Here is a 25991-nt window from a genome sequence, read left to right as displayed (position 1 = left end):
AAAGACCAGGAAAACCAAATTTTGGCATGTTGGTACCAAGAATCGTACTCATGCACCATAAGGGATTCCATACGTTCCAGGTGGTTCAACTCTGAAATCCATTCCCTCACAGATGGAAGGTCAGGAGACCTCCAGTGTCTAGGAATAATATTCTGAGCCACTGCCAAGAAAAATCTAAAGACATCTGTCTTGACGGTTGAGAAGCTACCCAGAAAGAGAGAGAGGAGAGCAATCTGGGGAGATGGAACCAAGCATGTACCCAAAACCTGGAAGTAACTCTCAAAAATAGAGGACCAGTATGACCGAAGTAGACCACCAAATGTGGGAGTCCCTTTCATTTGACCTCCAACGATCAGAACGTTCATTGAGAAAGGGGTGCTCAGCTTTGGATGGTCCCATCTCGTTTGATGTTTGGAGCTGAGAACCTGTGAATTGTAACCTTCAAGGACATTGAACTCTGCCCTAAGTGCCATTGAAAGATTATAGATGGTTAAACAGTTGCTGAGCTGTTGTATCCAGTCTGTCCTTTTCCGGATTCCCCATTTCCATTTTATACATTGGCTGCAATAAAATAACACTTGTTGACTACCAATGACCGTGTTGAAAATAGTCAATTGCTCCCAAGTCCTTGTGAAAGAAAAACGTTAGATTCCGATCAGCGCAGCCTATGGATTCACAAAGCAAAAATAGGTCATTGATCTAACATTAAAAGCTAAATTAGCACAAATAAGTATAAAAAAACCCCTCTCGAGATTTTACTTCAATAAACAAAAAACACATAGGGAACGCTGAATAAGTAATATTTCTAAATCCATTCGCTGGAAATTGCCGTACACAAGAATAAAAAATCATCCCACAGTTCTTCATTATACGGAACGACACAACTGCCATTCATTGTAAATATAGCCGTCGGGGCAGCTGTATAAACTCCATAATGCATCTCAACAGCTGTGCTCGCCCTGACATTTACTAGTCTCAGGTTTTCATCCAAAATATAGTTGTTTTAGCATTAATGACTGTTATTATATTTTAGGATGGCCATTCTTCAAAAGTAACGGAATTATTGCATTAAAACAAACGACATTTGCATAAATGTATAATATATAGGAAGTTTCATTGAAGCTTTACAAATTTATTAAATATTTCACTTACTTGTATGGGAGTATTAAAAATAGCTGAGAAAGCAGCAACAATTCTCAAGTTAATAAAGAGTGTTGCGCATGCGCGGCTGCCTATCCACTACACATGGCCACCTATTTATTGCCTTTGATTCACAACGAAGCCTTGATCTCATACCCTTGTTCAGCATTTCTCAGTTACTTCTATGGAGTTGTAGAAATGGCTGAGAAAGCACAACAATTCTCAAGTTAATAAAGAGTGTTGTGCATGCGTAGCTGCCCATCACTACACATGGCCACCTCTCCATTGCCTTTGATACACAACAAAGCTTTGATCTCATACCCTTGTGCAGCATATTTCACTTACTTGTATGGTAGTAGTAAAAATGGCTGAGAAAGCAGCAACAATTCTCAGGTTAATAAAGAGAATTGTGCATGCGCAGCCACCTATGCACAACACATTTCCACCTCTCCATTGTCTTTGGTACACATCAAAGTGCTGATATCATACCCTTGTGCAGCATTTTTCAGTTACTTGTATGGGAGTAGTAAAAATGGCTGAGAAAGCAGCAACAATTCTCAAGTTAATAAAGAAAGTTGCGCATACGCAGCTGCCTTTCCACTATAGACAATGAGGCTTTGATGTCATCTACAAGTGTAACTATCTATTTTAACTCTACGAGTAGATAGTGGGAACTAACCTTTTTATGTGGGCAAATACAAGGCTAAGGAGACTATATATGGTCTTAGACACACTCCCCCCAAAATCTTGTAACTAGCACTTTAAGGAAATATGTAGAATGACATTGTGAGTAATCCACTTGTTCTACTAAATGGACTCGAGCTGCCTATACACTTAAGATAAAAACTGTTAGAGATGGTTGGTTCAAAATATTTTGGTCAACCGATGTTTAGAAGTTCTCCATAATCATTTATGATGGCCAAAGGCAAACTTGTCTGCCAAAAATGGGAACTCAAGTTAGATTTTTTTTTCAGCCTTCTTTGGTATGGCCTAATCTTCCCAATTTGACAGGTATATTGCCAGTTGACCAAAAGCCTACTGTGTAGTGATAGTCATGAGTTGACCACAAGTCATAGATCTGAGCGTTGGTTATTGGTCTAATGCAGGGGTGGGCAATTAATTTTTCCATCTGGCCGCATGAGAAATTGGGATTGGTTTAGAGGGCCGGACTAATATAATTAACTCCGTTCTACCCAATATACTACATGACTACACCCCTCCATATACTACACCTGTAATAAACTACATCACTACACCCCATATATACTAAACCTGTAATATACTACATCACTACACCCCCTCCATATACTACACCTGTAATATACTACATCACTATACCCCTATATACTACACCTGTAATATACATCACTATACCCCCATATACACCTGTATTATATTACACCACTATATACTACACCTGTAATATACTACATCATTACACCCCATATACTACACCTGTAATATACATCACTACACCCCTATATACTACACCTGTAATATACTACATCACTACACCCCCCATATACTACACCTGTAATATACTACACCCCCATATAATACACCTGTAATATACTACACCTCCATATAATAAACCTGTAATATACTACACCTCCATATAAACCTGTAATATACTACACCTCCATATAATAAACCTGTAATATACTACACCTCCATATAATAAACCTGTAATATACTACACCTCCATATAATAAACCTGTAATATACTACACCTCCATATAGTACACCTGTAATATACATCACTACACCCCCCATATACTACACCTGTAATCAGGGCCGGCGTCAGCACCCGGCATATCCGGGCAAATGCCGGGGCCCTGGAGAGCCGGGGGGGCCCACTCGGCCTCGTCAGCTCTGGTGCACCTTGGCCGGGGCCCACTCTCCTTAGTTCTGCGGTCCCCGGGCCGAGTTCCGGGGACCGCAGTCCTCGGCAGGAATCTGCGGCGCCGTCTCTTTAAGGCGCGCAGACTTCCTGGTTTGAACTTCATCTGTGGGCGGAGCTACAGACCGGCATCCTGCTCAGTCCCACAGATGAGAGTTGCAGTGCCAGCCAGCGACCCCCAGCACAGCGTGTCCCTCCGGCGCTGTGTGGGCCCCCTCTCCACCGTGACCTGAGCGGTATGTGCCCTCCCCAACCCCGATTTATGCCCCCCCCCGGAGCCGCGCGTGTCTGTCTCTGTCTGTATGTAGCAGAGCTAGGTGTGTGTGTATATAGCAGAGCTAGGTGTGTATGTATATAGCAGAGCTAGGTGTGTATGTATATAGCAGAGCTAGGTGTGTATGTATATAGCAGAGCTAGGTGTGTATGTATATAGCAGAGCTAGGTGTGTATGTATATAGCAGAGCTAGGTGTGTATGTATATAGCAGAGCTATGTGTGTATGTAGCAGAGCTATGTGTGTATGTATATAGCAGAGCTAGGTGTGTATGTATATAGCAGAGCTAGGTGTGTATGTATATAGCAGAGCTAGGTGTGTATGTATATAGCAGAGCTATGTGTGTATGTATATAGCAGAGCTAGGTGTGTATGTATATAGCAGAGCTAGGTGTGTATGTATATAGCAGAGCTATGTGTGTATGTATATAGCAGAGCTATGTGTGTATGTATGTAGCAGAGCTATGTGTGTATGTATATAGCAGAGCTATGTGTGTATGTATGTAGCAGAGCTATGTGTGTATGTATATAGCAGAGCTAGGTGTGTATGTATATAGCAGAGCTAGGTGTGTATGTATATAGCAGAGCTATGTGTGTATGTATGTAGCAGAGCTATGTGTGTATGTATATAGCAGAGCTATGTGTGTATGTATGTAGCAGAGCTATGTGTGTATGTATATAGCAGAGCTATGTGTGTATGTATATAGCAGAGCTATGTGTGTATGTATGTAGCAGAGCTATGTGTGTATGTATATAGCAGAGCTATGTGTGTATGTATATAGCAGAGCTATGTGTGTATGTATATAGCAGAGCTAGGTGTGTATGTATATAGCAGAGCTAGGTGTGTATGTATATAGCAGAGCTATGTGTGTATGTATGTAGCAGAGCTATGTGTGTATGTATATAGCAGAGCTATGTGTGTATGTATGTAGCAGAGCTATGTGTGTATGTATATAGCAGAGCTATGTGTGTATGTATATAGCAGAGCTATGTGTGTATGTATATAGCAGAGCTAGGTGTGTATGTATATAGCAGAGCTATGTGTGTATGTATATAGCAGAGCTATGTATGTATGTATATAGCATAGCTAGGTGTGTATGTATATAGCAGAGCTATGTGTGTATGTATATAGCAGAGCTATGTGTGTATGTGGCAGAGCTATGTGTGTATGTATATAGCAGAGCTATGTGTGTATGTGGCAGAGCTAGGTGTGTATGTATATAGCAGAGCTATGTGTGCATGTATATAGCAGAGCTATGTGTGTATGTATATAGCAGAGCTAGGTGTGTATGTATATAGCAGAGCTATGTGTGTATGTATATAGCAGAGCTAGGTGTGTATGTATATAGCAGAGCTATGTGTGTATGTATATAGCAGAGCTATGTGTGTATGTGGCAGAGCTATGTGTGTATGTATGTGGCAGAGCTATGTGTGTATGTGGCAGAGCTATGTGTGTATGTAGCAGAGCTATGTGTGTATGTATGTAGCAGCGCTGTGTCTGTATTTATGTATCCAGCAGAGCTGTGTGTGTGTCTGTAGGCATGTATGATGTGTATCTATGTATGTCAGTGTATATGACTGTATAGATGTGTCAGTTCTATATGTATTTTTGTGAGTTTGTCGTTAAATATGTATATGTATGTGTACGTATGTGTGTCTGTGTGTGGATGGGGCCCACTGGGACTCTTCCGCCCGGGGCCCACAAAAACCTGGAGCCGGCCCTGCCTGTAATATACTACATCACTACACCCCCCATATACTACACCTGTAATATACTACACCCCCATATAATGCACCTGTAATATACTACACCTCCATATAATAAACCTGTAATATACTACACCTCCATATAATAAACCTGTAATATACTACACCTCCATATAATAAACCTGTAATATACTACACCTCCATATAGTACACCTGTAATATACTACATTACTATATACAACACACCCATATACTACACGTGTAATAAAACCACATCACTACACCCCATGTACTACACCACTATATACTACATCACTATATACACAACACCATATACTACACCTGTAAAACTACACCACTACATCCCAGTATTAGTCACCAGACCCCCCTCCCCCATTGTCCCCTCCTCAGCTTATTAGTCACACTTACTTCTCCCTTGTTATTGTCCCCGTCCTCAGGCACCTCCGTACAGGCCCCCCGCTGAGCTACTCCTTCTGTTGTACAGGCCCTGGCTGCGCTGATGCTCTTCTCCGAGGGGTCCCCGCCGCTGCTTCTCTCTGTGAAGGCCCCCGCTGTGCCGCTTCTTCTCCTGCAGGCTGGGCGGGAACTTTTGAAATTACACACGAGCACAGTACTGATAACATCACAGCGCGTGCATGTGTCACAGGGAAAGTGCCGGCATGGAACAGAGGAGAGATTCCTGCGTTCTGCTGCCTGCACTGACTGTGTGGACCTGCAGGATCTCTCCCTGCCCGGCACGCTGCAGCCCGGCTCCACTGCACCGGCTGAAGACGGGCGGGCCGGTCACAGAGAGTAGGCGGGCCGGATGTGGACCGCGGGCCGCCCCTTGCACAGGTCTGGTCTAATGGGTCGGCTAATTGGAGAATGGAGGTGTCAAGTAGATGGATTTGTCTTATGATAATATAAATTATGGATAGAGCTACTTTAATTAAATAAAATACTCTACAAAACATGGTTTAAACTTTACAGATATAGATAGTATGTAGTTGTACGCACACATTTTTTTAAAAGCTTTTGATCGGATACATTATTTGGAAACCTCTTTCTATTCATTTCTTTTATAAAAAACACTTTACTGTTCATATGTTTGAGCATCTTTTTTTTTTTTTTGCTTCAAGTTTTGAAAAATGTCTTGCGGGAAAAAAGAAAGTTCATGTTACTTTACTTGAAGCAGATCCAGATGGAATCAGCTCCAAACTATCCAATCAAAAGGCTGCAAAAAATGCTACAGGAAATAAAGCTCCTTAAAACGATTCAAAAACTCTTAAAAAAAAAATCTTCCAAAAAAAGGAGATTCAAATATAAAATATATTGTTTTTGACCAACTCAAAAAACAGTATATATATATATGTACACACACACACTGCAAAGTGATAGCCTAACAGATAGAGACAATAAAAGTGAAGGCGCTTCACTCTAACAATGGAAGTATAAATAAGTCATTTTTGGATAGTCATTGACTACCGGGGCTACGCGTAATTTTTCTACTTTTTGCCAGTTCCTCAAGCAGTCAACCTTCACATTCCTAAAAAGAGCCATGCAAACTCTGAATTGAGGGTAGAGTGGTCTTTTGGGTGTTTTCGAAGATTGCAAAGAGAGATGTAAGGGCTTGAAGTACAGGACTCACTGGAATCCAGGATGAGCTACAGAAAATATGCTGCAATTTGCACTTTATTGACAAGCTTCAAACATCAAGCCGGTATGAAGAGAAAAATATTGCAGACAACAATGCACAACTTCAAGAATTATTTTGTTTCTGCGTGATGAAACCATTATTACCATATCTGGTACATTTTACAACAGTAAAAAATGGCCATAAATACAGTATATCGCAAATATTTTATAAGATCTGTTCATGGGACAACACCGAAGATGTGACCCTTTGATACAATGTACAGTGTCAGTGCGCAGCTTGTATAACAGTATACATTTGGTGCCCTCTAATAACTCCACACACAGCCATTGTGTCTAAACCACTGGCAACAAAAGTGAGTACACCCCTATGTGAAAATGGCTACATATTGCCCATAGTGTCAAAATTTTGTGTGGTCACTATTATTTTCCAGCATTGCTTTAACTGTCTTTTGCATAGAGTTCACTAGGACTTCACAGGAGCTGTTGGATCCTCTTCCATCCTGCGTGATAACATCATGGAGCTGGTGGATGTTAGAGATCTTGTGCTCCTCCACCTTCCATTTGAGGAGACCCCACAGATGCATAATAGGGTTTAGGTCTGGAGGCACGTAGCCAGTCCAGTCTTTACCCTCAGTTACTTTATCAAGGCAGTGGTCATCTTGGAGGTGTTTGGGGTCGTTATCATGTTGGAACATGAAGGGAGGGGATCATGCTCTTCTTCAGTTTGTCATTCACAGTGCATGTTGGCATTCATAGTTCCCTCAATGAACTGCTCCTTACAGCTGGCAGTACTCATGAAGACCTAAACCATGACCCTACACCACCATGCCTGACTGTAGGCAGGACACATTTGTCTTTGTACTCCTCACCTGGTTGCCTCCAAATACACCTGACACCATCTGAATCAAATAAATTTCTCTTGATCTCATCAGATCACAGATATGGTTCTAGTAATCCACAGCCTTAGTCTGCTTGTATTCAGGAAAATGTTTGTTGGCTTTCTTGTATATCATCTTAAGAAAAGATTTCCTTCTTTGACGACAGCCATACAGAACAATGTGATGCAACATACGATGTATGGTCTGAGCACTGACCGCCATAACCCCTGACTCTGTAACATCTGCAGTGTGCAGCGTATCATGCGAGCACTGACAGACGGACCCCCCGCCCCTGTATCTTCTGCAGTGTGCGGTGTATGGTCTGAGCACTGACAGGCGGACCCCCACCCCTTTATCCTCTGCAGTGTGCGGTGTATGGTCTGAGCACTGACAGGCGGACCCCCCCCACCCCTGTATCTTCTGCAGTGTGCGTTGTATGGTCTCAGCACTGACAGGCGGACCCCCACCCCTGTAACCTCTGCAGCAATGCTGGCAGCACTCATAGGTCTATTCTGAAAAGACGACCTCTGCATATGACGCTAAGCACGTGCACTCAACTTCATTGGTCGACCATGGTGAGGCCTGTTCTGCATGGATTCTGTCTTGTTATACCGCTGTATGGTCTTGGCCACCATGCTGCAGCTTAGGTTCAGGGTGTTGACAATCTTCTTATAGCCTCGGCCAACTTTATGTACAACATCCATTTCTTTTTTCAGATCCTCAGAGAATTCTTTGCCTTGAGGAGCCATGATGAACTTCCAGTATGAGAGCGTGTGTGAGCAATAACACCAAATCTAACACACCTGAGACCTTGTAACACTAATGATTCCCATGACATCGGGGAGCACAAATGGCTAATCGAGTACAATTTGACCATTTTCACTTAGGGGTGTACTCACTTTTGTTGCCAACAGTTTAGACATCAGTGACTGTGTGAGTTATTTAGAGGGCACCAAATTTACATTGCTATACAAGCTGGACACTGATTACTTTACATTGTATCCAAGTGTCAGATCGTCACTGTCGTCTATGATAAGATGTCATAAAATATTTAAAAATATGATTATGGGATATACTAAGGGCAACAAACAGTTTTTCTTTCAGACAGTTTGGATAATTGAGGCTCTTGATCTTTTGCATCTCTATTTCTCAACTTAAGACTCTCAAGAACCCCAAACACGTCTTGTTTTCTGGATTTGCTTAGATATGGGTAGATTATTTGCAGTTCAATAGATTGCCACAAGTCTCTACATTTCTCTAACTGCTTCATGGCCTTTTACCGGTATTTGTTGACCGTACAGTTGAGTATAATGTGGTTGTCATGAATCCTGCATGGCTCTGCGCAGCAGATCCAGTGCAGGTATCGGTTCCGGGAATTGGGTCTCAGGGGAGGGGCCTGTATTGCGTGACCTCGTTCTGGGGATCACGCTGCCATATCTGGGCTCTGCTGCTTCCAGGACGCCGCCAGTGATATTTCCGGCTTGGCGTCATGCTACTCCTGTGAGTGTGCTCTGCTCGGTTTCCCTACTACCTGGTACCATTGTCCCGACCTCTGTCTCTCCTGTTCTGTCTGACCTACAGTATGTCCCACCTACCCTACCTGACCTCCGTCCCTCCAGCCCTGCCTGACCTCCGCTTTTCCTTCTTGTTCCGGCCTCTATCTCTCCTGCCCAGTCTTACCTCTGTGTTCCCCAGTTCTTCTGCCCTCACCAGTGTTTCTCCTGTGAAGTTTGTCTCCCGGCATCTGACCTCGGCTCTGTTCTTGACTGTGGCTAGTTTTCCTCCTTGGCTCAGACGTGACATCCTGGCATTGACCCTTTTCTGATTGACTACTCTTACGTTTAGTTTGGCGACCTCCGTAGTATTACACTCAGGTATAGTTTTCCTACCTGAGTGTCAGCACCACCTAGTGGTAGCCTGACATTGTTTTTTTTAACCCTTTTACTTCCCTCTATCATGTTCTGTAGCGACGTCAGATCATAATAAATGTATCTTACCGGCAGTTTGATGCAAATCAAATATCCCAGCTGAATTTGGGCAAATCTGAGCTATTTCCTTATCCTCATGGCAGGTCCGTTCCCTAATCCTAGACAACCACTTTAATTGCGTCTCTTCTAGTTCAGACATTGGTCTGAAAATTCTGAAGTTCAGTTGAAGTGGACAAATCACTGACAGCAAACAAATGACGGAGAAGTGTAACTGTCCTCTAAGGAGGTTGTCTATCATTGGCTTTGTGTTTACTTACACCCCCAGTCTAGAAATGCCCATTTGTGGACATGGTTTGTGTAAACTTCACCCACGTTGGCCACCCGTAACACCACAAATTGTGTTAGGACTATTTTTGAAATATTGGGCCAGTCCCTGTAGATTCATATACTGTATTCCAGATAGATGGTCAGTTTGGGTCAGGCCAGGATTTCCATCCATAATACAGGTGCAGAATTGCATCCCTATTACCCATGTCTGAACCTGGCCTTACAGTTGGGTAGATGGGACGCTCATACTTGCCAAGTGTCCCGAAATAGCAGCCGCAGGTACACACAACCTAATTGTGTCGATGTATCATAAAGCTAATTATGATGATTTGTAACAATAGACCTTCTACATATGATTTATACATTTCTTCTCTAGTAGAGCATGATCATTGGAGCGTGCGACCATGTCTCATTATTCCATATTTATGCTAGAATTAATCACTGTCATCTCTTTTTAAGGAGAAAATATATGCAGAGCCGATGAGTTCCTGTGCAATAACACCCTGTGTAAGCTGCGGATATGGCTGTGTGATGGGGAAGATGATTGCGGAGACAACTCCGATGAAGTGCCCGAAATGTGTGGTAAGATACTTACTTTCCTCGGGAACTAAGAAGCCTGCGATCAGTCTAATCACAAACTATGGTTGTGTAAATACATTGTAATACAGGTTCAATCAGTGCTGACAGTGTCAGACTTTGTGGGGGAAAGACCTTATTGGCTGAGATAAGGCAGGCGATACTTTTTGTAGTAATTTTTGGCAGGAAAAACAGAAAAACAGCACAATGCAGAATTTTAAGAACATATGCCCAAAATTCCCCAGTTTCACCACAAAGGAGTATTCCTAAATTTCCAAATTATGCTTTATTTATAGGATAGGGGACATAATATGCTGATCACTGGGGTTCTCACCAATGGGACCCTCAGTCAACACAAAAACGAGGCTATGGAACCTGAGAACTCAGTCTTGAGTGGAGTGGTAGTGCGAAAAGAGCGGAGCGCTGTATGCAGCATTCTCTGGCTGTTTGGTTGGCAATGAATGCAGTATTGTCATGCTAGGTACAGGGAAGTACCAAGCAAAAGGGAAGGGAAGAGAGTCCCTATGTCTAGGGAAAGGCAAGATGGTGATCCCTGACCGAACCTATCGCTGCTCCCTGGGGTCCATCACCACCCTAGGTAGGTTCCACACCTATGCGCCGAGCCAGATACCTGACCCTAGGTATCCTTAGTACTGGTCCCTGGGGTCCCTCACCACCCTAGGTAGGTTCCACACCTATGCGCTGAGCCGGATACCTGACCCTAGCTGTCTCTAATGCTGGTTTCTGGGGTCCCTCACCACCCTAGGCTAGGTAGATTCCACAACTATGTGCTGAGCCGGATACCTGATCATAGGTGTCTCTAGTGCTGGTTTCTGGGGTCCCTCACCACCCTAGGTAGGTTCCACACCTATGCGCTGAGCCGGATACCTGACCCTAGGTATCTCTATTGCTGGTTTCTGGGGTCCCTCACCACCCTAGGTAGGTTCCATACCTATGCGCTGAGCCGGATACCTGACCCTAAGTGTCTCTAGTGCTGGTTTCTGGGGTCCTTCACCACCCTAGGTAGGTTCCACACCTATGCGCTGAGCCGGATACCTGACCCTAGGGATCTCTATTGCTGGTTTCTGGGGTCCCTCACCACCCTAGATAGGTTCCACACCTATGCGCTGAGCCAGATACCTGACCCTAGGTTTCCCCAGTGCTGGGCCCTAAATAGAGAACGGATGGGATGAGATTTTACTCAACTCCAGAAGAAGACACAAGGAGGACACACAGGGGGAAAAGCATAAACTACTTATCATTAGATGACTAGTAGAAGTTAACAATGATACCACAGAGGAGTACAAACCACCTGTTTGCAACCTAGGTTTGAAGGAACTGAAAATATCACCAGCACCAGTTCAAAAGAAGGAAGGGGTATATATCCACCAAGAGACTACTGATGATCAGGAGTTGGGTGGAAGTTGAACTCCTGCTGGGTCCAAAAGGAGAGAGATAAATCCAGCAGGAGAGCTACCTATACTAATGAATACTGACAGCAGGAACAATGGAAAATCAGGGAGCATTCTGCGCAGCCAAACGTTGTGACCTTCTATCGCCAGAAACCACATGACTGTCACCCGTGACAAGCAGAGACTGAGCATGTTCATCTCCCATTATTCAAGATGGTGCTCTATAGAATCCCTTTCTCAAGTTCCTGGAGCCCTGTTGTCTGGAACACTGGGTGGTCCCAATGGTTGGAGCTCCAGTGATCAGCAAGTTATCTCATGCCATTGATAGGGAATAATCTGTGATTTTCGGAAAGCCCCTTTAATTTCATCCCCCAAAATGCTGACCTTTTTAGATTTTAAAAATTAACTCCATAAAAATGAAAAATAAAAAAATGGCAGAATTTCCAATTTTTACCTTTTCCATTTACTGCAAAATTCATAACATTTCATATAGATTAATCTCTACTATATTTACTGAAAAATGATACCTAATAAATTACTCCCCCTGCAAAAATAGAAGAAATAAATTAGTTTTAAAAGTAAAGGGGGCTTTACACGCAACGACATCGCTAACGAGATGTTGTTGGGGTCACGGAATTCGTGACGCACATCCGGCATCGTTAGCGACATTGTTGCGTGTGACACGTACGAGAAACCACTAACAATCAAAAATTACTCACCTAATTGTTGATCATTGACGCGTCGTTCTTATCCCAAATATCGTTGCTGTTGCAGGACGCAGGTTGTTCGTCGTCCCAGCGGTAGCATACATCGCTATGTGGGACACCGCAGGAACGAGGAACAACATCGTACCTGCGGCCGCCCGCAATGCGGAAGGAAGGAGGTGGGCGGGATGTTCGGCCCGCTCATCTCCGCCCCTCCGCTTCTATTGGGTGGCCGCTTAGTGACGCTGAACAAACCGCCCCCTTAGAAAGGAGGCGATTCGCCGGCCACAGCGACGTCGCTAGGCAGGTAAGTACATGTGACGGATCCTAGTGATGTTGTGCGCCATGGGCAGCGATTTGCCCGTGACGCACAACTGACGGGGGCGGGTGCTTTCACCAGCGATATCGCTGCGTGTAAAGCAGCCTTAAGACCGTTATGGCTCATGCAATGCAACAACTCAAAAATGAGAAAAATTCTATTGGTCCTTTATGGCCAAAATAAGGCGGATACTGGCCACCGCTCCATATATATGGGGCATTTATAGCCCTGTTCTTGTGATTTATGAGGGACCCCCTCCCCCAGCTATTACTTATCAGTAAAAGTAATTTTCTGGTATTAGATTGTCCTAATTTTTTAAGCAAAAAAACTTTTTGTAATATTGATTTTGTGCCATTTTTGTTTCTAAGCCAAATTTCCTTGCCCGTTGACGAGGCCTTTCCGATGTCATAATAACCGCATGTGCCTGAGGACGGAGCAGCTCTGCAACGACCTGGATGAGTGCGGAGATAACTCCGACGAGGGGCACTGTGGTACGTGGAATTTACTCTACGGGGCTCAGGGACTAAATTAATGTAATTTGAGAGGAACCTTCGGAAAAAAAAAACCATAATTGACCTTAATTGAAGTCTTAATTGAAAGTTTATGTGCGCTATAAATTAGGTGCCGAAACAATTATATTTGAAACGCATGAGGAACCTTCCTGCTTCTTGGTCAGCGGCTCCGGGTGACGGCTGCATGCTAATGAGGGGTGAGCGCTAATGGTGATTTATTTTGTTTATGTAAAATGTTGGTAGGAACAAGGCAGAAAGTGAAACCGTGCAAGAAGGATGAATTTACCTGCAATAACAAGAAGTGCGTGGCGTCCGACCTGCAGTGCGACCAGTTCGATGACTGCGGAGACGGCAGCGATGAGCGAGGATGCAAAGCAGGTGCGGCCACTATACTATTAGAAAAGCCGCGCTGGAAGGGAAAGTGCTCCGATTTGTTCTCTTCTCGTTGTTTATTAAGCATAAATAGGAATGATTATCAGCTGCGCATAGAACAATGACCAGTTGCTACCTTTCGGTTGTTGTTTCTTTATTTTTGCCCTTCCCCCCAAAAAAAAAATAATAATGAATGTATTCTATTATATTATGATTTGATTTTAAAGGGAATGTATCATCAGAAAATCACCCAGTGTGAATGATCGGTCCTGTATTATCTACTATATATAGTGGTGTCATCAGTCATTGTAAAGGAGGAGGAGGTGAGCTGTGATATCACCTATTGTGAATGGTGGATCCTCTGTTATCTACAGTATATATGGGTGTTATCAGTCATTGTACAGAAGGAGAAGGAGGGTCCTGCATTATCTACTATATATAGAAATGTTATGTCATTGTTCAGGAGTATGAGGAGGTGAGCTGTGACATCACCTATAACGAATAGTGGTTCCTGTGTTATCTACTGTATATAGAGGTGTTATAAGTAATTGTACAGGAGGTGGAGGAGGTGAGCTGTGAAATTGCGTATTGTGAATGGTGGATATGGTGTAATCTACTGTATATAGAGGTGTTATCAGTCATTGTACAGAAGGAGGTGAGCTGTGATATCACCTATTGTGAATGGTGGATCCTGTGTTATCTGCTGTACATAGTGGAGTTATCAGTAATTTTAGAGGAGGAGGTGAGCTGTGACATCACCTATTGTGTATGGTGGATCCTGTGTTATCTACTGTATATAGAGGTGTTATCAGTCATTTTAAAAGAGGAAGAGGTGAGCTGTGATATTACCTATTGTGAATGGTGGGTCCGTCATTATTTACTATATATAGAGGTGTTTTGTTATTGTACAGGAGTAGGAGGAGGTGAGCTGTGATATCACCTATTGTGAATGGTGGATCTTGTGTTATATACTGACTATAGAGCTGTTATCAGTCATTGTACAGGAGGAGGTGAGCTGTGAAATCACCTATTGTGAATGGTGGATCTTGTGTTATATACTGACTATAGAGCTGTTATCAGTCATTGTACAGGAGGAGGAGGTGAGCTGTGACATCACCTATTGTGAATGGTGGATCTTGTGTTATATACTGTATACAGAGGTGTTACTTGTTATTGAATACTATATGTGATGGTGATAAGACTGCTAGAAAATCGTCTGTACATTACAGAAAGTGTGAATTTAGTTTTAAGGTAAATATCCAGTGTGAAAAATGGAAGATTTCTGTATTTTTAATATAGATAGTGATATGGAAACTCCAAGATTACATTGTTAGTGCTAAATATAGATAACGATAGATATAGATAATTCCTGTGCGTTGATAATTGATGGAGACTCGGGCAGCCTAAAGTTTGATAACCAGGAACCTATTACAAAATTTTAGCAAAAAATTTTGGCTATTGATTCAAACAAACTAAATACAATCCCCACCGCTTCTCATACATGCCCTGGTGTTTGTGTTTCTCCAGTCCCCACCAGATTCCTTCAGATGTATACTTTTTCTTTCTAAATAATATAAACCAACTATTTAAAATGCATGCCAAGAGGGCACGGAGCTAGTGAGACGCGGAATAATGCAATTAACGAGTGAAAGCAAAGAGGGCGTTCATTCCATGCCCAGCCAATCTCAATTAAATTGAAATATATTGCTTTTCAGCTCACACTCAGGCAATGAGACTTTTGCTAAATCAGTATAAACCTGAAATACAAAGAAAAGGCAGAATGTTAAGACATTTATGCCATTCTAACAACATGCTCACTTAATATATCATTTTTACTATCACCTAGTGAAAAATCATTACAAACACTTCTGCTGCTACTTTAAAGAGTAACTGTCGTTTTAATTTTGATTTAATAAATCAGTTATACACAAGAAAAAAAAACAACTTTGTAATATATCTTATCAGACAGATTTTCTTCTTTCTCTGCCAGAATTGATCGGTTATTATCAAAATTCTCAATTCTGAGGTCAAATCTATGTTCAGTGAAGACTTTCCCATTACTGAGATAGGAGATGGCAGCTGGTGCTGATGAGATTCTATGATAGAGGGGAGGAAGGAGGAGCTAGGTGCAGAAGGAGGAGCTTGAGGCAGAGGGAGGAGCTAGATGCAGAGGGAAAAATTAGGGGCAGAGGGAGGAGCTATATGCAGAGAGAAAAGCTACAGGCAAAGGGAGGAGCTAGATGCATATGTAAAAGCTAGAGGCTGAGGGAGGAGCTACATATAGAGAGAAAAGCTAGAGGCAGAGGGAGGAGCTAGAGGCAGAGGGAGGAGCTAGAGGCTGAGGGAGGAGCTAGATATAGAGAGAAAAGCTAGAGGCAGAGGGAGGAGCTAGAGGCAGAGGGAGGAGCTAGAGGCAGAGGGAGGAGCCAGAGGCAGAAGGAGGAGCTAGAGGCAGAAGGAGGAGATAGAGGCAGAGGAAAAAGCTTGATACAGAGGGAGGAGTTAGAGGCAGAGATAAAAGCTAGATGGAAAAGGTAAAGGCAGAGGGAGGAACTAGATGCAGAGAGAAAAGCTACAGGCAAAGGGAGGAGCTAGATGCATATGTAAAAGCTAGAGGCTGAGGGAAAAGCTAGATATAGAGAGAAAAGCTAGAGGCAGAGGGAGGAGCTAGAGGCAGAGGGAGGAGCTAGAGGCAGAGGGAGGAGCCAGAGGCAGAAGGAGGAGCTAGAGGCAGAGGAAGGAGCTAGAGGCAGAGGGAAAAGCTTGATACAGAGGGAGTAGTTAGAGGCAGAGATACAAGCTAGATGGAAAAGGTAAAGGCAGGAAGGAGCTAGATGCAGAGGGAGGGGCTAGATGCAGAGGAAGGAGCTAGATGCAGAGGAAGGAGCTAGAGGCAGAGGAAGGAGCTAGAGGCAGAGGGAGGAGCTAGATGCAGAGGGAGGAGCTAGATACAGAGGGAGGAGCAAGAGGCAGAGGAAGGAGCTAGATTCAGAGGGAGGAGCTAGATGCAGAGGGAAAAGTTAGAGACAAAGGGAAAAGTTAGAGACAGAGCCTAATATTACACATAGTTTTCTTTATTTTTTTCTAATATTTATGGAGGATTAAAAAATATCTAAATTGAAACAATACATTTAAAATAAAAATCTATACTATTTTATTATTTCTTAGAAACACCCAAAATTTAAAAATAAGGTTGAGCTTTAACAATTCACAATAAGATTGTACCATAATTTCAACTTGGCAAAAATTGGACATGCCACAGTTTACAATGACGCTGCTCCACCAAAGATACTTTTCGATGGAGCATGCCACATGTTATGTAAATTTACTAGCAGTAGAGATTATCGATTTGAGGAAAAACTATTGCAATCTGCATCAAATTTTTCAAAAAATAAAATTGGTTTTAACTGAATTTTTGGGGTGACTCACTTTGGACAAATCCATTTTTCTTGATTAAAGAGGAATGAAATAAGTAAAAAAAAATGTTAGTCACCCTCATTGGCCCGCCTTGTTCCTTCCCCACCATCCGCCACCCACCCACTAGACTTTTTATATATATATATATATATATATATATATATATATATATATATATATATATTTATTTTTCTCCATTTACTGCCTCCGGAGTCATGAAAGTATACGTTTTTGTTGTTTTTTATTCCCTTTCTGATCAAGTTTACTTGCATTGTATATTTGTATTCATTCAGTGCAAAGTGAAACCCCTGAATTGAGTGAACCTGTCCAAATCAAATTTCGGCATATTTGCGGATACTTTAATTAGCGCCATAATCCATCCATACATGAGATCTAGGGAGTGAATACTTTCTAGAGATATAAGCCCGTACCTGCAGTAGTGGAACACTGCAGATTCATTAGTTATGCCCTTCTGTAGTCATCTACATAGTAAAACAATTGCATAGATGCAGTTTGCAGACTCTTGTCATGTGTTATTCATAGATTACTGACACGTGTCTTTGTACTGGGAATAGGATCCGGCTCCAGTGGAGCTTACAATCTAATTCTGCCGTCTACAGGCAGCTTCACCAACACAACACAATCATTGCAGATGGCAAACCCGTCAGTGCGGTTTTAGACAGTGGAGTGAATGCGATGTCACCGGGCAATGAGGAGGATTTACATCAAAACCGGAGCAAAATCCATAACGTCAACAAGAGACTTAGCCGAGGTTCTAACGTGTGATACATTTATGTACAATTCTGCCCTTTACAAACATAAGTTCACAGAAATTTTCGATGCAAAACATCATAAAAAGATGCGTATTACTCCAGCCTTTTGTTAAGCATTTAATGCGCTGCGGAAGAGGTGAACTTTAAAAAGGGTAACGTTAACATAAACTCATTACATTATATCCACCGGCTTTATATCAGACTTTTTGTTGTGCTAAAAAAAGATAAAAAAGAAAGATTAGTCTAGAAAGTAATCATATGCGTAAACAAATATTCACTGTAATGGTCGCCTTAGGACTGGAGCCTCCTATCTCCATCTTGACTCCTCCTTTTAACGACGTTTTCTTTCCTTTGGCGTCTCATGAGTTAATTTTAGTTTTGTTGCCAGCAGCTCTGAGCAGGGCAGGTCAGCTGTAGCTGCTTTGGGTCCACGCCCATTTAGGTTTAATACTAGAGCTTTACCAGCAGACCTTGCTGCTGTTACAATTAATTTCTACTTTGGCCACCTTGGTGGAAGGATCTGCTGAGGTTTTCTCCTGTGCCTATCCACTTGCTACTTTTGAGTCCGTCTGTTACGGTGTGGTTTGGTGTTTTGTATCCTTCTGTTTATTCCCCCATCTGTCTTTCCTTTACCTCTGTGTTTATTAGTGTAGTGGTGAGTCTAGTGTACTTGTCGGCTTACTCAGTAGACAGGGTAAGTTTAGGGCTAGCTGAGGGTCCAAGGTGTCCTGCTCGCCGACAGATTGAAATAACCTTTATAGGGGAGCTAGGGAGCTCATGAGTCAGCTTGAGGTAAGTTCAGGAGGTGTCCCCTCACCCCTCTTCCTAGCGGCAGGGACCTCCATTGTATTGTGACCCCGGTTTCCCCCCATTCTTTGTTTGTGGTGTTTTTCTGGTGCATCAGACGCCCGTTGGTCTCTATGCATGTCTTATGCATTATATACGGACATCTCCTACATCTCCTATAACATTCACACAAAGCATTCTGATGGCTGGACCCCCAGATACCCGGGATTGGTGGGTCCAACTGTATTTAAAAAAAAAAAAATGGTAAAGGCCTGGAAATAATTCTGGATATTTGGCCACATGCTAATCCCCATATAAGTCTATGAGGACCTGGAATCAGGTGCTTTAAAATGGTGGTAGAAGAGATGAGGGCATTAGAACAGTCTCATTATACTTACCGAGTATTCACGTGGCTGTAAGGCTATGTGCACATTTCTTTCTCATTTTTTCATGTGTTTTTCCTTGCAGATTTTAATCAGTAAAAGCAAGGAAAAATGCATCCCAGCAAAGTCTATTAGAATCCTGACTTGCTGTGCACACGCTGCTTCTTTTCGCCTTGCAAATTTTTTTCCTGAAAATAGATGCGGCATGTCAATTGTTTCTGCATTTTTTTCAGGGTTTCTATAATCCCCGGCAATGCAGTGTGTTATAGCGCAGCACTTCGCCTCACACAGCATGCATACAGCATGGTGTGTGAGGCAATCTGTAGCTCAGTAACCCGGGGTCGTCATGGTGACCACCCAAAGTTATAATGACAGCATGATTATTGCACAGGTGTGCCTTAGGCTAGCCAGCATGATTATTGCACAGGTGCGCTTTAGGCAGGCCAACATAATTATGACACAGGTGTACCTTAGGCTGGCCAGCATAATTATTGCACAAGTGTGCCTTAGGCTGGCCAGCATGATTTTTGCACCGGTGTGCCCTAGTCTGCTCAAAATAAAAGGCCACTCTAAAATGTGCAGTTTTATCACACAGCACAATGCCACAGATGTCACAAGATTTGAGGGAGCGTGCAATCAGCATGCTGACTGCAGGAATGTCCACCAGAGCTGTTGTCCATGAATTGAATGTTAATTTCTCTACCATAAGCCGTCTCCAAAGATGTTTCAGAGAATTTGGCAGAACATCCAACCAGTCTCACAACTGCTATGTGTAACTGCACCAGCCCAGGACCTCCACCCCCAGTGTCTTCACCTCCAAGATCATCTGAGACCCACCACCCGGACAGCGGCTGCAACAATCGGTATGTGACGCCCTGACCAGGCCAGGTAGTCACAGATAGGGCTCCGCATTACACCTGTCCCTCATAGGTAACACACAGCCAAACATTTAAACCATAGTCCCCCCCTCAGGGCTTGATGGACACACCAGGGGGCGGAACCAGGCGGTTGGAAGACGCCCACCGAGGAGTTCAGAGAGCCTGGGGCAGGAAAGTAGCCAGATACGATTGAGAGTTCAAGTTGGAGAGGTGTGTGGGCTGGAGCTGTGTGCAGCTCCACCAGAGGACAAACATATTTGAGCAGGTGCCAGTGTAGGAGCCCTGGTACCTTTGGCTAGGAGGCAGACAGCGGTCTCCGTCTGCAGGAGCCGGGAAGACGGCTCGGTGGAACCGAGGCAGGGTTGTAGCCCGCCGGTACTGACCCGGGGAACCGACTCGGAAACCGGAGCACAAAGGGGGGTACTCAGACCCTGAAGCTAGGTCCAGAAGCTACTGGGGGCTAGCTAATTAAATGATTGCGGCCAGGACTAGAGGTCCTGTCCCACAAAAAGTCCCGACTGAAGGCAACAGCCCAACGAGGGGGATAAGCGGCCACTGCCACGGCTCAGAGATCCCACGGTCCAGCATCTGCGGGCAAAGGGCTCCTTAGGCAACAACAAGCCGGGAGCAGACTCCTGAAGTTGCAAGCACAGGTAGTCCACCATCCAACACAGGTGCGGGAAAAAGACAGAGACCACCAGCCGGGCGGGGGAGCAGACTGCAGCCGGCTGCGGGCACCGACCACCATCACCCTGGTTTACCAGAGACTCGTGTGTTTACTAATAGTGAGTACAACAGCACCCTCCGGTCGCCCATCTCCCTGCACCGCCAAATACCCCCAACGGGTCCCTGGGCCACCATCCCTGCCCACGGAGGAGTTAACAACTTGCTGCCAAACATCTCCCCCGGGTGCCCCAGAACTGCAGCGGTGGTGTCCACCTTCACCACATCTCGTGGGTTGTGTCACGAACTTAACACGGCTCCGTCATCACATCTACATCCCCAAACCACAACCCCCCTTTCAGTTGAAGTGACCGCGAGACCCCCGGGTCCGGAAACCCTCGAGCCACCCACTAAAGGTCCGTATCCGACCGGCTCGGCTGCCGAGCACGGGGCGGTACACCTCAATTTCTGTTGTCACGATCAGGATACTTACCCATCCACTTACCTTGTGGAAGTGCGCCTTGTAGTGAAGTCAGCGATGATCCGTTGCAAAAATTTTCAGAATCTGCCATCTTGTTGCCATCTTGTTGGCGCGAAAGTTCCCGCCCAAGGTCTCCATCCCCGAGAAAGAGCGCAAAGCTGAAGCCCCGCCCCCTGCAAACAAGGCCGCAAAGAAAAGCCGGAAGTCGCAAAACGAAACTTACCGGCTGGCGAGAGAAGTGCCACGAAAAGACCCTGGGGGAGCAGATGGAGGATTTCTGCCCTCAAACCCAATGTCGGGCCCGCGCCGACCGCTGGAGCGGCGGCGCCGCGGGAGAAGCAGCCGGCGAAGCAGCTGCTGCTCCCGCTTCGACTGCAGGAGCGGTGGACCCCGAGACTCCGGTGGTGACTCCCCGTGTAGCAGCTAGCGGTGACCCGCCTGCCACAGGAAGGATGTCGGCTCCGGCAGTCCGCCCGGCTGCGACGGGGGTGGTACCCATGGATGAGGCAGGTGAGGAGGCAGCGGCAGGTCCCGGTCCGGCCGAAGGAGCGGAGGAGCCGGAATGGAATCGTTTGCCGCCGGGGACGGCTGCCTGGTTATAACGGAAGTTGGCGCGGCTCTGTATCCAGGTACGGGTTGAATTGATGCAGCAGGCGCTGGGTTGGAATAAGGAGATGCAGAGAATGATAGCGGTTGTGTGGGCTCATGAGAAGCCAACTCCATCAGCGGCACCCCGTCACGATGAAGCAACGCAGACCCTCCCGATATCGCTGATCGACTCAGAGGCAGAGCCCCGGACGGCACGGCCTCAGGAAGAAACGGTGCCCCTGCAACACAACACCCGGCCCCCCGGGAAGTCTACAGCCCGGGGGTGTCCTGCACTTTGTTCGGAAAGCCCGTCACCTAGCGGCTGATGGAGCCACCCAGCCCCGTCACACCTGAAGAAGATCACTGAAGTGGTAGCGGTTCCCGGCTTTCTGCCCGTCCCCGTTGGGACCTTGTTGATGTTTCCGATGTTTTAAAGTTAAATAATGACATGGCTGAGAACTTGCAGGCCAACTTAAAAACGTTTGGGCCTTGTAAATAGCCCTGGACCACCTTTTCACCATCCTGCAGTCTCCGGAGAGGCTGGTTGGAGGAAGGGCTTGCGGCAGAGTAGGCCAAGGTCCCGTCACCATGGAAACCGGTGACCAACCTCCGGGTTAGGGGTCCCCTGGATGTGGGGCCTCTGAGAGAGACTGCCGGGTAAGGAACTTATTACCCGGCCCGTGTGGGCAACACCCGGACCCAAACCCTTTTCCTGGACTGGAGAAAAGGGGTGCTGACCTGGTTTTTAGAGGCAGCATCAGGGCTAGGTTTGCTTGGGTGGGCAAAAGTGAAAAAGGATCCGGTCCCGTCCCATTCCCGGATAATAAAAATGTTTTTATTATGTAATATTTAAGCAAACTGCCTCCCGTCATAGGGATGAAAAAAAGCCTTCATGAATGTAAATATGTTAGTATAATTGTACATGTGTTTTATCTTTTACAGTTCAAAAAGCAAAATAAACCGGTTGTGGTCGGACAGCCCTCGGACGGTCTGTGTTTAACCAAGGAGGAGTGTGACGCCCTGGCCGGGCCAGGTAGTCACAGATAGGGCCCCGCATTACACCTGTCCCTCATAGGTAACATACAGCCAAACATTTAAACTCTAGTCCCCCCCTCAGGGCTTGATGGACACACCAGGGGGTGGAACCAGGCGGTTGGAAAACGCCCACCGAGGAGTTCAGGGAACCTGGGGCGGGAATGTAGCCAGATAAGGTTGAGAGTTCAAGTTGGAGAGGTGTGTGGGCTGGAGTTGTGTGCAGCTCCAGCAGAGGAGAAACCAATTTGAGCAGGTGCCAGGGTAGGAGCCCTGGTACCTTTGGCTAGAAGGCAGATGGTGGTCTCCGTCTGCAGGAGCCGGGAAGGCGGCTCGGTGGAACCGAGGTGGACCGGGACAGGGTTGTAGCCTGCCGGTATTGACCCGGGGAACCAACTCGGAAACCGGAGCACAAAGGGGGTACTCAGACCCTGAAGCTAGGTCCAGAAGCTACTGGGGGCTAGCTAATTAACTGATTGCGGCCAGGACTAGAGGTCCTGTCTCACCCAAAGTCCTGACTGAAGGCAACAGCCCAACGAGGGGGATAAGCGGCCACCGCCACGGATCAGAGATCCCACGGGCCAGCGTCTGCGGGCAAAGGGCTCCTTAGGCAACTGTGACGCCCAGGGCAAGCCAGGGGTCACAGGTCACAACACCACACGCACCCCACATTCCCTGCAGGAACACCCAAGCTACCAAAATCCTTGTTGCCTTCCTCCAGGGGCTGATGTCCACACCAGGGGGTGGGCCAGGCAGTTGGCTCCGCCCACCGAGGAGTTCACAGCCCTGGAGGCGGGAAGAACCAGGCAGTTGAGTGGAAGAGTTGAGCTCAGGCAGGGCTTGAGAACAGTTAGGGAAGTGAAGGAGTAAACAGTGAAGGGGTAGAGGAGCAAAGGAGAGAAGCTGAAGTGACAGAAAAGTGACAGTAGTAAAGCCTGAAGTTGGTCCGGGTGTGTGCAAGGTCAGCAGACGGGGGTGATAGTCTGCAGTGGGACTGTTTGGAGGTTGCTGGAAGGACCGCGGACGGGTGGTGACCCGGCGGTACTGGAGCAGTATACGAAGAAGAGTCAGCACCAGGGCAGGGGCCTTTCGGATCCCGGCAAGGCTAGGAGTCGCCATAATTTGCCAAATCCATCAGTGAAGGGGTCGTCTGTCTCCTAACAACCAAGTCCCGATTGAAGGCAACAGCCCGACCGTGAAGGGGAGACACCGCCACCGCCAGGGCACCAGTTTCCCAGGGCCAGCGCCTGCGGGCAAAGTAGGGCTCCTTCAGCCCAGCTTGAAGCCGAGGAGCGGGTAACCGGTGGGGACCCATCGCTACCAAAGAGACTTTCATAGGTGCAGGGAAAAGACCGTCACCGCTAACTGCAGGGAACATCAGCACCGTGAACCGTCCGAGGGACCCGTCCAACCAGCCGTTTGTTTACCGAGAACTGTGTCGTGTTTACTGGCTGAGTGAGTACCTCCGTGCCGTGCGGCACAGCGCTGTCCCTGCGCCCCTGCACCTCCACAGGCCCCATACCCGCCTGTCCACCATCCCAACCCCATCACCGGGCCCCGGGAGCACCACAACCCCTACCCACGGAGGGCACATCAACAACTGGCTGCTCCATACCATCACTCCCGGGCTCCCCATACAGAGCAGCGGTGGTGTTAACAAATCACCACAACCGTGGGTGGCATCACGGACAATAAACTATCCCAAATCCCAATCCCCTTTCACTCACGGGCGAGGAGCGCCGCTCGAGTCCCCAGGATCCGGCCCATCGCTCGAACCACCGAGCAGTGGCAGGCCGCAGCAGCCGCGGCAGCCGGACCCGAGCAGAGGGAGAGCGCGGCGTCCCCTCCTCCGCCCGCGACAACTTGGCGTCACGAACAGGATCTTACTGCTCTGCCGTTGGGTAGAGGTGCGCCTTGTGACCGCCGGAGGTATCCGGCTGAAAAATTTCAGAAGTCGCCATCTTTGGCGCGAATAGTTCCTGGAAAGCACGACTGCTGAGATGTCCGCTCCAACAAACAGCAGCGAGATCCCCGTGCCCGGCACAGCGGCGTGGATAGAGAACCGGACTACCCCGCTGAGTCATCGGATGCAGGCCCGGATGCAGCTCCTCCTGGAGGAGTGGGAGGCCGACATGGCGGACGTGGTGGCTGCTATGCGCAGATGCGAGGTGGAGGAAGATTTGGAGGAACGGGTAAGAGACCCACGTCCCTGTATTCCCGAGGGATCGGCCATCGCGGCTGAGGGGCCCGGCCTATGCCCGATCACCCTGCTGCCTCCCCCGCTCGCTGCGTTAGTCGCTGCCGCCCCGCCACTAGGCCCGCTACCTATCCAATCGGTAGCGGTACCCTGCCCGTCCGCCCAAGCGGACCGACCGGCTGCAGACGTTTGGGGCAACCCTGAACTGCTTCCCCAGAAGCCCCCGGAGCCGAGCCCCCTTGATGAAAATGTGTTGGAGGCTCCGGCAGTGATTGTGCCAGACCCCGAGTCCGGGACCGTGGTATGGCTGAAAGCTCGAGTGATTCAATTCCACCAACGTCAGCAGGATCAGGTCTTCAGGATAATGGAGCAGTGGACCAACGAGGTAGAGATGCTGATTGCAACTGCCCCGGTGTACGGAGGGGGAATTGATGTAGCAGAACCGACTGGTGACCCACGTCCCTATGTCCTACCAGGACCGGCCGCTGCGGCTGAGGGGCCCGGCCTAGTCTCGATCTATGCATCATCCTTGCTGTTACTCCTGGGGCACCTCAGTGTAAACTTGTCTGACCTGCTGCCCCGTGCTGCTGCAGAGGGGTCTGATGTACTGGATGCTGGAAGCCAGGAGGCTGTGGCAGCTGGCGGTAAGCCGCCTGGCGCAGGAACAAGAGATGATGATTCCGGCCCCAGCCCCGGGTCCGCTGCTGAGTTTGAAGAGGCAAGTGAGCGTTCCCGCTATGTAGGAGACCCCGTGGTTTTTCATACCCCGCGTACCGGTGGAAATGGGTACCGGGTATCCCTGTCACAGCAGGCATGTCAGTGCATGTTTGAGATGCTGGTGGCAGAGGATGGGTCTGCCTCAGCAGAAGAGCATGAGTAAAGGCAGCGGAGTCCCGTTGCACCGTCCCCGTTGGGACCATCAGTGTTTGTTTGAAAAGAATGATAAGTAAATAGAACCGAAGCTTCACCTGATTCAACCGTGATTTGGAAACCGGCCGTTGCCGGCACCGTTGTCCCCGTGGGGACCGTTTAAAAAGTTTGCATGAGGAACTGCTCATGGACAAGCCCGTGAACTTGCAGGGCAACCACA

The 25991-nt window shown here is 46.6% G+C and overlaps 1 protein-coding gene across 5 annotated transcripts in view; it reads left to right on the top strand.

The window, feature by feature from the left end:
* LRP1B (LDL receptor related protein 1B) overlaps positions 1 to 25991 on the top strand; it is a 2012817-nt gene that overhangs the window by 1864272 nt on the left and 122554 nt on the right. For all 5 annotated transcript variants that reach the window (XM_075317168.1, XM_075317164.1, XM_075317167.1 and 2 more), the window contains exons 72-74: positions 10268 to 10390; positions 13188 to 13310; positions 13575 to 13709. In XM_075317168.1, the coding sequence (XP_075173283.1) occupies positions 10268 to 10390; positions 13188 to 13310; positions 13575 to 13709 (381 nt within the window). The remainder of the gene's footprint in view (positions 1 to 10267; positions 10391 to 13187; positions 13311 to 13574; positions 13710 to 25991) is intronic.

Source organism: Anomaloglossus baeobatrachus, chromosome 7 (assembly GCF_048569485.1).
Source record: "Anomaloglossus baeobatrachus isolate aAnoBae1 chromosome 7, aAnoBae1.hap1, whole genome shotgun sequence".
Lineage (NCBI taxonomy): Eukaryota > Metazoa > Chordata > Amphibia > Anura > Aromobatidae > Anomaloglossus > Anomaloglossus baeobatrachus.
Note: the sequence above shows the minus strand (reverse complement) of the source record. Positions and strands in the feature narration are given on the sequence as shown.